At 52.0% G+C, this 12,873-nt stretch overlaps 1 protein-coding gene across 4 annotated transcripts in view; it reads right to left on the bottom strand.

The window, feature by feature from the left end:
- NUP210 (nucleoporin 210) overlaps positions 1-12,873 on the bottom strand; it is a 112,637-nt gene that overhangs the window by 87,283 nt on the left and 12,481 nt on the right. For all 4 annotated transcript variants that reach the window (XR_007146632.1, XM_047831570.1, XM_047831571.1 and 1 more), the window contains exons 2-4: positions 5,770-5,906; positions 3,693-3,824; positions 331-427 (exon numbers count right to left, since the gene is read on the bottom strand). Coding sequence is in view for 3 of the 4 variants with exons in the window: in XM_047831570.1 (XP_047687526.1) it covers positions 331-427; positions 3,693-3,824; positions 5,770-5,906 (366 nt within the window). In the remaining variant the exon portion in view is untranslated. The remainder of the gene's footprint in view (positions 1-330; positions 428-3,692; positions 3,825-5,769; positions 5,907-12,873) is intronic.

Below are 12,873 nucleotides of genomic sequence, written 5' to 3'. Positions count from 1 at the left end.
GCCATGTGCCACCGTTCCCTGCGCCCCGTGACAGCCTTCCATTACCTGGGACAAGTTTTCTGTTTCACAGCCGGGCACCCCAACCCCCTCGACCACTTCCCACGGAGAGCGCCCCAGCGGGCTGCAGAGGCTGTAAGCTCCTGGCACAGCTGTGTGAGCCGAAACGCCCCGCCTCAGTCAGTCATGGGGAATGCTGGCCAGCATCCCGGGAACTTTCCTGGGCTCCTTGCTGAAGGTGGGATGGTGACGGTGACGATAAAAGCCCCCAGCTGCATGCAGCCAACCGACGGCCCCCCTCCTGCTTTCCTGCAAAGGTGAGGCGCCTCTTACCGCAGGGCGTTGTGGGAGTCTGAGAACCCGTTGGCCTCCGTGTCCTTCACGATTGTCCAGTCAAAGACGAGCCCAGCGAGGGTGCTGAACGTGTTCCCTGTAAGAGCAGGTGGTGGGGGAGCAAAAAATGCATCAGACTTAACTCCCCGCTGCCAGGGGAAGGGGCAAAGGCACTCAGCACCACCCTTCTGCAAAGCAGGTGTCACGCCTCCATTTCAGGAAAGGGAAACTGAGGCATAAAGGGCCAGGGTCGGGTGACTGTGAGGGACTAAGCTGGGATGTGAACCAAATCTGTCTCAGGTGAGCATCTGTGTTCTTCCCACTGTACCTCCAGCCTCTGACTGCTCACGACAGGCGCGGTGAAGTGCGTGACACCATCACCCCTCACGTCTGGAAGCACTTTACAGTTTAGACGCAGCCTCTGAGACCTGAGCCATTGGTTCCTCCTCACCCTCCCTCTGCGGGGAAAGAAGCTGGGGATGAGGGGCAGCGTCTGGTCTCTCCACCTAGGCGCTGAGACTCCCAGGGTCCCAGCGTGGAGGAGGTGGCAAGCCACCCAGCCGGCCCGAGCTCTGAAGTGCCAGCTTGCTGCCCGTGAGCCTTCTGATAGGACGTCAGGACGAGTGGAGCCCAGCCAGAGCGACCAGGCGATGGTTTTTGGAGACAGGACCCGGTGTGGGTCCTAACACGCCATAAAGACCTTCTTAGTCTAAGTACCAGATCTGGTCCCGCCTGGAAACCCTGCAACAGGGCAGAGGGTGGAAACTGGTCACTCCGAGGCCTGATCTCCCAGGAGCTGTGGCTTTGCTGTTACCCAGTCAATGCTTCTTTTGCATTTTTGAGGTATTTCCCACCGTTTCAAGTTAAGAAATGCAACCTATAAATCCAACTTCCGTGTTCTCTTGAAGAGTCTGCAGATCCAGCCTCCTGGGCCCTCGTCCCTCTGGTGACCAACCAGTGGCTGGCCCAGCCTCACTAGAAGGGATCACGGTCTCCGGTTTGCCACACTCCCCACCATGCTCTGTTGTCCCACCCCCACTCTGTAGTCCTCATCTACATTCCCTGTCTTGCCAGCTCCCAAATAGAACGTCAGAGGTCTGGGAAAGCTCTTTCTACAGAGCAAGGGGTAAGGCATTTAGAGTCAGAGGGGTCCCGCCCCTCCCCACCCATGTGATTTTAGAAGCCAGATGAAACAGTGCTCAGCAAAAGCTCCAGAAAACGGGGCCGCCTTTGCCATCACTTTTAGGGCAACACAGAGGTACTCTGTGACCCAGCAATTCCACCCCTGGGTATACACACTCAGGGGAAACGAGAAACTATGTCCACATAAAGACTTGCACACGAATGGCCCCAGCAGTATTATTCACAACAGCCAAAAAGTGGAAACAACCTGAATGTCCATCAACAAATGAATGGATAAACAAATGTGGTCCATTCATACAGCAGGATATTATTCACCCATAAAAAGGAAGGAAATCCATGCAACTACATAGATAAACATTATGCTAAGTGAAAGAAGTCAGACACAAAAGGCCATACATCGTATGATTCTATTTATACGAAATGTTCACAACAGAGAAATCTATACACGGAAAGTAGCGGCTGCCAGGGGCTGGAGAGAGGAAAGAATGGGAAGCAGCCATTCTTGGGTCCAGGGTTTCATTTCTGTAGTGACGAAAATGTTCTAAAATTAGCGAGTGGGGATGGTTGCACAACTCTGTGAATATATTAAAAGCATATAAAATGAACTGGATGAATTTAAATTTAAATGGATGAATTTCATGGTATTGGAATCTCAAAAATAAATAAATCTTTTTTTTGTTTGTTTTAAGCAACATAAGACAGAAAATAAAACGGACTGGGCTAGAGCAGGGCTTGGCAAACTATGGCACACCGTCAGTTTTTATAAATAAAGCTTTATTAGAACACAGCCCGCGAAGCATCCTCTATGACTGCTTCAGAACGACGGCTCGGTCAAACATCACGTCCCTAAGAAACTGTCCTGAATTCTGTCCCCCGCACACCAGCCTCCAACCTTCCCTGGGGTCGGCTCCCCCAGCTGTGCAGCGCTTTCACACCTGCATCCAAGGTGATGAGAAGCGGCACCTGCTGAGATGCATGTGCCCCTCCCCCCTCCCCCACAGCCTGAGCTGCGGGGGCAGAAGCACCTGGCAGGACGCCCAGCAGATGGAAACGCTCAGCTGCCGGCTCACTGGGAACCACTACCTGCCGCCCGGCACTAAGCCCCGCACACACTTCCCACCAAATCCTTGCAACCCCCCCGATAAACACCACTATCTCAGTTTCACAGACCAGACAACAGCTCGGAGAAGTGAGGCGGCTTACCTGATAAATAAATAGGGACAAGGGAACTGTCAGATGCTCTAGAGCAGTGATTTCACCCCCAGGGGGCATTTGGCAATGGCTGGAGATACTTTTGGTCATGAAGCTTGGGGGGAGTTCTCCTTCCCTCTGGTGGGTGGAGGCCAGGGATGCTCCTGAACTTGCTACGACGTACTGGAGCCCCGACCACAGATCATTATCTAGCCCCAAGTGTGGATAGCAGCCGGGCTGGGAAATTCCAATCTAGAGAATTCTTTTTTTTTTTTTTTTTAAAGCAGAGGCAGCTGGGATGGTCAGGGAAGATTTCAAAGACAAGGTGTGCCAAGGTCTGGGCTGAAGTTTTTTGGGAGATCCCTCAGCCTGGAAGACATCTATTGCCTGACTTAGTTTCTCCAACAGGAATCTCAACTGGCAGGTTTCCCTTTGCTCCTCGACCACGAGGTCGGGCTGCAGCCAACACAGACCACTTGGTACCAAGAACAGATCTTCTAAGAATCCCAGAACAATTCAGTATTAGACTCCAGCGAAACAAAGTGAAGGATGGTGCAGAGGCCGGCACAGGGATGCTTCCTGGCGTGCACACATGCACGTACACACACGTGCGCCCCACAGTCTGGACCAGGAAGCCAACTCCGGCCCTCAAAGCCAGGCAGGGAGAACACTGCCACTGTTTAGAGCGTACTGACCCCGTGACCCTCTCCCACCATCCCACAGCTCCACGACGCCGGACACTAGCTTCCCAAAGACGCGTTCTACCCAGCATGACCCTGTGCACAGGTGCAGAGTCCCCCTCCAGGAAACGCCAAAGCTCTCATCTCACAGGCACTGCTGCAGAGGCCGGGGTGTGCCAGGCACGGCCATGGCCCTGCTGCCCCCGAGCGCCTGGGGGCCACTCAGAGCGATCCCGACCTCTTCGGTGTCTTCCCAGCGCCAGCTTCGCCATCCTGGCTGGGGCAGCCCTCCCTGGGGGACAGCAGGGTCAGACGAGAGGGGACAGAGAAGCAGGGGCACCTCCTCACCTTCGGAGTCCAGGGCCTGGATCTTCAGTTCCAGGGGCGAGTCCTCCAGGTACAGCTCGCGGGTGGTGGAGACGATCTGAATGCCGTGGATGAGGTCGACGATGGCATCGCAGCGCAGGACCTGGCCCGTGGCTGGAGGGACGGGAACGGACCGGTCAGCACAGAAGGCGGCGCCCCGACCGCCAGGGTCTCGCCGGTCAGGTGCTCTTGCATTTTGGCAAAGATGAGAGCAGTCAACAAAACCAGCACCCCGAGATGGGGCTGGAAGAACCACACTAACCCTCAGAAGCCAAGCTGCTGACCAGCACATGGGCCTTCTAAAAGGCAGCACGGACCTGTGCACAGAAAGGGCTCGGAGACATTTCGGGTGCCCATCTCGTACTCCTCCAACGTGAGCACCAACATTTAAAGCGGTGTGCGAAAAAACTCCTCCGAGAAAACCTAGTTTTATTCAGGGTGTGACCACTAAGTTAAATGACCAGGGTACATTATGAGGAGTTAGCATCCAGAAAGCTGAGGCTGTTCTGAATGCTCGTCCCCATGCTGAAATCAGGAACTGCGCCCTGAGTCTGTCTGTTCGTTTACACGGGTGCTTTTACACAGACTATCAACTGCACTATCGAATAAATGGGTTATGTGAGCAAGCACACAGACTTTTTTACATGCCCCATAAAGAAGATACACAAATGGCATTGCCTGGAGAATTCTCCAGTGTAAAAATAACAGCATGTGACACAAAATCATTCTGACCATTCTCCAGGCACCATATAAAACCCTTTGTGCGCTGTTAATGGTACCTTGTTAGAAAGCAGTCATCAAAATCCTTACAGATATTCATATGTAAAACTGGGACTCTATCCTTGGTAGTAAATAACTTAAAACAACCCAAAAGTGGGGCGCCTGGGCAGCTCAGTTGGTTAAGCATCTGACTCTTGATCTCAACTCAGGTCTTGATCTCAGAGTCTTAATTTCAAGCCCTGCATTGGGCTCCATGCTGGGCATGGGGCCTATTTAAAACAAATTTTTTTCTTAATTGTTCTCTGTATAAATATAACACTGAAACAAGCAGCTTGAAAACAATCTAAATGTCCACTATAACGGGATCCTTACAGGACAACCCCCTGTGGGAAGTGTTATTCAGCTGTTAAAAATGACTATCAATCGGGGCGCCTGGGTGGCACAGTCGGTTAAGCGTCCGACTTCAGCCAGGTCACGATCTCGCGGTCCGTGAGTTCGAGCCCCGCGTCAGGCTCTGGGCTGATGGCTCGGAGCCTGGAGCCTGTTTCCGATTCTGTGCCTCCCTCTCTCTCTGCCCCTCCCCCGTTCATGCTCTATCTCTCTCTGTCCCAAAAATAAATAAACGTTGAAAAAAAAAATTAAAAAAAAAAAAATGACTATCAAAATGAAAACTTTTCATATCACGTTAAATGGAAGAAAGCATGACAGAAAATAGCGTTAATTGTCTTCTAAGCATTTTACAACTATGATGTGGTCAATTAAGTATGGGGCAGTAAGAGAATCACAAAAAGAATCACAACAATTTTCTTCATTTTGATTCAACCCCTATTGAAGAGTTATTTGGGTAACAAATAATAATTTAGAAAGGAAAGCCAGGGGCGCCTGGATGGCTCAGCTGGTCAAGCATCTGACTTCGGCTCAGGTCATGATCTCACAGTCCGTGAGTTTGAGCCCCACGTCGGGCTCTGTGTTGACGGCTCAGAGCCTGGAGCCTGCTTCGGATTCCGTCTCCCTCTCTCTCTGCCCATCCCTGGCTCATGCTCTGTCTCTCTCTGTCTCAAAAATAAATAAAAACATTAAAAAAAAAATTTTTTTTTAAAAAGAAAGGAAAGCCAGCCTCCATGAGGGAGAAAACAGGACACAGCGCCAGGGGGAGGGACGGGGGGTGGAGAGGGGGGGTGCTGCCTGCATGGCCTCTCCTCCTGCCTGAGCATCCTCTGACCCAACAAAAGAGAGAGGAAGCGCTGCCACAGGCCCAGGCAGGCTGTGTGGCCGAGGTCTCAGTGGGGTGCTTCCCGCCTCTTGTCCCACCACGGGTCCCAGGGCACTGAGCTCTTACTGATGTCCTCCGCGAAGATGATGCTGGTCAGGCGGGCGGGCTGGGACAGGCGGGCCTGTACCACTGCCTTCTGGGAGCACTGCGCTTCATCCACGCCCAGCGGCTCTATACTGGCCACCTCCGGCCGGGTCGATGACCTACAGCAGGAAGATGAGACTTCACTCTCTGGGGTGGGGCTACCCCCAGAGGCACAGCTGGGACCAGAAGCCAGAGCTGCAGGTCCCCATCCGGGGCCCTGTCCCAGACGCCAACACAGAGTGGAGGTGGGTGGTGTCCAGGGGGTTTCACACCCAGGGGAGAAATGGGGCCCGGCTGAGGCCCCTCTAATGCAAGCATGACCACCGAAGGACATGGGACCTCCCCTCCCGAACACACACACACTGAGCAAATCAAACAGGGGACCAAACACAGCGGAACACCTTACAAGCCTTATAAGACTTCTCTATGGAACAAGAAATAATTCTCAGGGCGCCTGGGTGGCTCAGTTGGTTAAGCATCTGACTTCAGCTCAAGTCATGATCTTGCGGTTCATGAGTTTGAGCCCCACGTCGGGGTCTGTGCTGACAGCTCAGAGCTCACTTCAGATCCTCTGTCCCCCTCTCTCTTTGCCCTCTCACTCTCTTTCTCTCTCTCTCCCTCCCTCTCAAAAATAAACACTAAGAGGGCCACTTAGGTGGCTCAGTCGGTTAAGCGTCCGAGTTCGACTCAGGTCATGATCTCACAGTTCGTGAGTTCAAGCCCCGCATCAGGCTCTGTGCTGACAGCTCGGAGCCTGGAACCTGCTTCGGATTCTGTGTCTCTCTCTCTGTGTCCCTCCCCCGCTCACGCTCTGTCTTTCTCTCTCTCTCTCTCTCTCTCTCAAAAATAAATAAACATTAAAAAATTAAAATAAATAAATGAACATTGGGGGAAAAAAGGAAATAATTCTCTATCAGTGGGAAAACTGCCTTTGGTGTCAGGTGAGGAGGAAACACCGTGGATCTGTGCTGACCTCTGGGCCGGGCCTGGCACAGAGCAGCCACCCAAGCATTAGCCACCCCCCAACAGGTCCTACAAAACCTGGAGATCACCAGCTGTGAAGACAACCACAATCGTAAAGTCCCAGTGCACACAGAGGTGACATTAGGGAAAGATGGGAAGAAAGGCAGATAAGCGCAAATAAACCAGCAAAATCTAGGAGATGGCTTCCCATGGAGAGACGGGGCTCCACGACAGGATGAAGGGACGGCGTGATTGGGGGAGTGACCCAAGGCCGGTGCCACGGCCTATGACAGGCTGATGACAGTCCTGGGCCAAGGTGGGATGAGAAGTCGTGGGGGTGAGCAGAGAGGAGACTCCACAGAAAGTGCTGGGTGAGCATGTGCCATTACAGCTCTCTGCAGACAGGGTGCTCATGGAAGCTTCCGGGGAAGGCGTCTCGGTGAAGACGACACAAAGATCGGGGGGTTCGGGCAAGGCCCAAGGTGGGCAGCAGCCAGGAGGGCTCCAGGAACAGAAAGACTAGTGTGATCTGAGGCCTGGGACGCCATTCCAGGAGACCAGAGGCGTTGACCAAAGCCTGTGCTCCTAACCACCACCCCAAGCCGCTAACGGCCTTTCTTGAGCAGTTTTCAAAATCTGGAGTCCCATCATCAGGAAAACACAAATCAGAGCCACAATGAGATTATCACCTCACGCCCGCTAGAATGGCTATTATCAAAAAGACAAGGCGAGGATGTGGGGAAAAGGGAGCCTTCGTGCACCATCGGTGGGAATACAAATTGGGGCAGCCACCGTGGAAAACCGTATGAGGTTCCTCGAAAAAACTAAAAATATGGGGCACCTGGGTGGCGCAGTCGGTTAAGCGTCCGACTTCAGCCAGGTCACGATCTCGCGGTCCGGGAGTTCGAGCCCCGCGTCAGGCTCTGGGCTGATGGCTCAGAGCCTGGAGCCTGTTTCCGATTCTGTGTCTCCCTCTCTCTCTGCCCCTCCCCCGTTCATGCTCTGTCTCTCTCTGTCCGAAAAATAAATAAACGTTGAAAAAAAAAATGTTTAAAACTAAAAATACAAGTCCCGTATAGGATTCATCAATTCCACTTCTGGGAATATAACCAGAGGAAATGAAATCACTGACTTGAGAAGCTATCTGCACCCCCATGAGTACTGCAGCACTATTCACAACAGCCAAGACACTGGACCAACCTCAGTGACCATCAGTGGTCAAGTGGATAAAGAACATGTGGAACACCCACCCCCCCCCCCCCCACACACACACGAATATTACTGAACCATAAAAGAGAAGGAAACCCTGCCGTTGGGTGACAACATGGATGGACCTTCAGGGTGTTATGCTAAGTGGAGTAAGTCAGAAAGAGAAAGACAAATACTGTATGATTTCACTTACACGTGGACTCTAAAAGCAACCAAACTCACAGAAACAGAGAATACACTGGTGGTTGCCAGAGGCAGGGGGATGGAGGAAATGGGTGAAGGGAATCAAGAGGTACAAACTTCTGGCTATAAAATAAATCCTGGTGATGTAAGGTACAGCATGGTTACTACAGTTAACAATCCTGTATTGCACATTTGAAAGTTGCTAAGGGAATAGATCTCAAAAGTTGTCAACACAAGAAGAAAATTGTAACTATGTATGGTGATGGATGTTAGCTAGATGTACTGCGTGATCATTTGGCAACATACACCTGTATCAACTCATTCTGTTGTCCACCTTAAACTAATACAATGTTCTGTGTCAATTATAGCTCAATAAAACCGGGGGAAAAAAAATCTTTGAAGGAGATGGTGGAGGTTGAGGTCAAAGAGATGGCAGGAACTGAGGTCAGGGAGGTTCGGGGGGCCACAAGTAAAGAGCTCAGATTTATTCTGGGAGCCATGACAAGCCAGCAGGGGATCGTCAGCAGGTGCACAATCTCCTCCGATTCACTCTGCAGAGCAGAGAATAAGGTGTTGCCCTCAGGAAGCGTGCAGGACCCAGGGGAGGGGTGCCCACCCAGCACTGTCCTAGGAGCTGCACTCTGCACAGATCAGGTTCTACCAGTCTTAGCTCCCCTCCCAGCCGTTGGCTTAAACTCACTGGAACTCCATTGATCTGGGGTATTCAGAAAGAAACTTGTAAGAAAACAAAAATGCCTGGGGCTAAAAAGCAATGGTGTGAAACCACAGCCAAAAAGACATCTATCTCCACTTGTCACCGAGTGCTTCTCCCGGGGCCAGGCAGGCACAGTGGCACCTCCACACACACCTAGGGATGCTTGTGTGGCACAGACATCACGAGCCCACGCTGAGCTGCTGGCAGGATGCCTGGAGATGGACCAACACCGCCACCGGAAGTACTCAGAACATAAACCTCACCTACCGTCAAGGGAGGGAATCCAAGCCCCCGAGGACACAGAATCCGAAGCAGGCTCCAGGCTCTGAGCTGTCAGCAAAGAGCCTGATGCGGGGCTCGAACCCACGAACTGTGAGATCGTGACCTGAGCCAAAACCAAGAGTCAGACGCTTAACCGACTGAGCCACCCGGGCGCCCTAATAGACTGTTTAGAGCAGTTTTAAGTTTGCACACAACTGAGTGCTAAGTGTGGAAAGTTCCATACTCTCTACCCCCACACACGCACTGCCTCCCCCGCTGTCAACACCCCTGGACAGAAGGCACACTTGTGACAACTGGGGCGCCTACACGGACACAGCATCATTACCCAGGGCCCATCGTTTGTGGGGGGTTCGCTCCTGGGGTTGTACGGTCTGTGTATGAGGACATGTATCCACCATCTGTAACATCACACGGAGCAGTCGACTGCCCTAAAAATGCTGTGCTCGGCCGATTCATGCCTATGTTTTGAAGTTCCTATTAAAAAGCCCTATTCAAGCAACAGGTGAATTAACCTTAATTATACCTATGATGTAACCCAACATACCCCAGGCCTCATCATTCCAACATGCGGACCAGCTGCATCCCAAGCTGTCACTGTCCCATGAGGTGAGTGGTGAAGGCATGCGTCAGCCAGCTCAGAGGACTGAGAGCCAGGCAGGCAAACACTATTCCCAGCTCACCACTTGTCCTGGGGATATCCTCTAATCCCCCCCCACCCGAGGACCAGCTCTGGAGTTGGTGGGTGCTGAGAGCTCTTGCCCCTCTTGAGAAAGTTCCCCGTCTTCACACTTAGGGCTGATACAAGGGCACGAAGTGCAGCCTCCAGATAAGAAAAGCAGTGTGTGTGGCCTCCAGCCGCCTGGAAGGAGGTGCCCACCCCACCCACCCTCGGGCCTGCAGTGAGCGGGCTGTCCAGGGCCCCGCCAGAAGACAGCGCGATCCGCGCAGGCAGGGGAGGGCAGCCTCCAGCGCGGGCGTGTGGTGGGATGTGAGCCCTGCACCTGCTCGCCTCGGCTAAGCTGGGACAATGGGAGCCAGGCTCTCTCCTCACGGAGCAGCTGGGAGGGCCAGAAGGCACCTCATAAAGTGACAAAGAACGTCAACAGATGTGGCGGACAGCCAGGATTGGGACAGACCGCACCACGCTCCCCCCCCCCCCCCACCCCTGCCCATTTCACCCGTGAATCTTCTCTCAGCACCAGGGGGCTGCATGTGAAGCTGGGAAGGCTCACGCCACCCCCCTACAGGAGGGCTTGAGACAGTCGTTCCAGTGGTGTTTCTGTTACCAGCAAAAGGGTTCTTTTCAGTTATCTGAGTCTTTCTGGGGCGTCCTGAGGCCTGCCTGCTTCAGCCATACTTTTCTTTTTTTTTTTTTTTTAAGTTTATTTATTTTGAGAGAGACAGAGAGAGAGCACAAGTGGGGTAGGGGCAGAGAGAATCGCAAGTAGGCTTTGCACGGTCAGTGTAGAGCCTGATGAGGGGCTCGAACTCACGAACCGCGAGATCGTGACCTGAGCCGAAGTCAGATGCTTAACCCACTGAGCCACCACCCAGGTGCCCCTCAGCTATACTTTTAGGAGGCACAAAAGAATGACAGAATCCAGCAATTATGTGCCCCTGTCATGGTGAAGTTCAAGTGGATTCTGGATGAAACAGCACACTCAAAGTGTTGGGAATTACAAAGGGAAAGGTACCCTCAGGACTCGAGCTCTGAACAGAGACTGCCAGGGGTAAGGGGTGAAACGTGGGGTGGCGGCAAAGGGAACTTGAGCTTTACTGGCAGTGTTGGATTTCTCACCCAAAAGAAACAGACTGGAAACAAATACATAAATTGTAACCCATGGCTAATTCCAATGGTAACATTGTGGGTATGCATTATGTTATTCTTCGTTATTTTCTATACTATTTCAACTTTGTTCTTTCTTCATTTATTTTGAGAGAGAGAGACAGAGAGTGAGCGCACATGCATGAGGGAGGGGCAGAGAGGGAGACAAAGAGAATCCCAAGCAAGCTCCGCACCGTCAGCACAGAGCCTGACGCGGGGCTCAAACCCACAAACATGATATCACGACCTGAGCCGAAATCAAGAGTCGGACACTCAGCCAACCGAGCCACCAATGTGCCCCAGAACTATTTCAGCTTTGAAATGCACATACTTCCCCCTAACATTGGACGCAACTTAGAAAACTACTGCTGTGCCCTCTTTGTACAGGGACGCAAACTGAGGCTCAGAAAGACAAGGGGACCTAGTTAAAGGCCATGCCAGGGCCAGGATACACGTGATCAAGGCCAGGTCTGGGTGTGTTTTGCTACTCGAGTCCCCTCCCAACCACACAGAAGGGCTGTGTCTGCATCTCACAGCTCTCTAGGGTGGGCTCATAAAACCCCACAGATGCCCCGGAGACTCAGGCTGGCTCCTCCCAGGGCTGGGAATGGAAGAGTTGGCCACACATATGCAATTCTGGAATGTTTCTGCGTCTAGGATCAGGCAAGAGAAGATTCGCTTTTCCAAAGGGGGAGGAGACACAGTGGCTAATCACGCAGAGGCAGGCAGACAGAGACAGGGAGTGCCGGAGGAGATAGCAGAGGTGATGATGGGCAGGCGTACCTCACATCTGGCTAGTGCTGAGACATCCAGGGACCGTGTTTCGATTAAAGTATAAAAGCGGTGGGCACTTGGTTGGCTTAGTTGGAAGAGCGTATGACTCTTGATCTCAGGGTCGTAAGTTCGAGCCCCATGTTGGGTATAGAGATTACTTACATAAAACTTAAAAAAAGGGGGGGGGGGTGCCTGGGTGGCTCAGTCGGTTAAGCGTCCAACTTCGGCCCAGGTCATGATTTCACAGTTCATGAGTTCGAGCCCCACGTTGGGCTCTGTGCTGTCAGCTCGGAGCCTGGAGCCTGCTTTGGATTCTGTGTCTCCCTCTGTCTCTCTCTCTTCCCCTCCCCAGCTCATGCTCATACTCTGTCTCTGTCAAAAAATAAACTTAAAAAAAATTTTTTTTTAATGTGTGTGTGTGTGTGTGTGTGTGTGTGTGTGTGTGCTAGGAGAATATGGTAATTAATCTTAGGGGTCAGCTTGACTGGGCCACGAGGTTAACTGGGCAAACATCATTCTGGGTGTTTCTGCAAGGGTATTTTTGGATGAGATTAACATTTACACCAGTAGACCGAGTAAAGCAGATTGCCCTAATATCGGTGGGCCTTACCCAATCAGTTGAAGGCTTGGAGAGCCCAAAAGGGCTCACCCTCCTCCAAGAAGAAAAGAATTTCTCTTGCCTGACTGCCTCTGAATTGGGACATTGGCTTATTCTTGCCTTCAGACTCAAACATCAGCTTTTCTTGGGTCTCCAGTCTGCCAGCCTTTGGATGGGAATTACATCATTGGCTTCCCTGGGTCTCCAGCTCGCCAACTCACCCTGCAGATCTTGGGACTTGTGAACGTCCATAATCATATGGGCCAATTCCTTGTAATAAATCCCTTCGTATGTAATAAAATTATATGTTATTGGTCCTGTTTCTCTAGAGAATCCTTACTAACGCAGGGAGGGGCTAGAAGATAAGAAAGGGGATTGTCCACCACATGTTAAACCAGGGTTGAATACTTACATCCATCAGATTACTTATCCTCCAGCTGGCCTATCTGGGAAAACAAAACTGAGGCTCAGAGAGGTCAAGTAATTTTCCCCAAGCCCCACAGCTGTCAGTGGCAGGGCCAGGGATCACAGCAAGGT

The sequence above is a fragment of the Prionailurus viverrinus genome, chromosome A2, assembly GCF_022837055.1.
Source record: "Prionailurus viverrinus isolate Anna chromosome A2, UM_Priviv_1.0, whole genome shotgun sequence".
Classification (NCBI taxonomy): Eukaryota; Metazoa; Chordata; class Mammalia; order Carnivora; family Felidae; genus Prionailurus; species Prionailurus viverrinus.
This window is presented reverse-complemented; position numbering and strand designations above follow the sequence as displayed.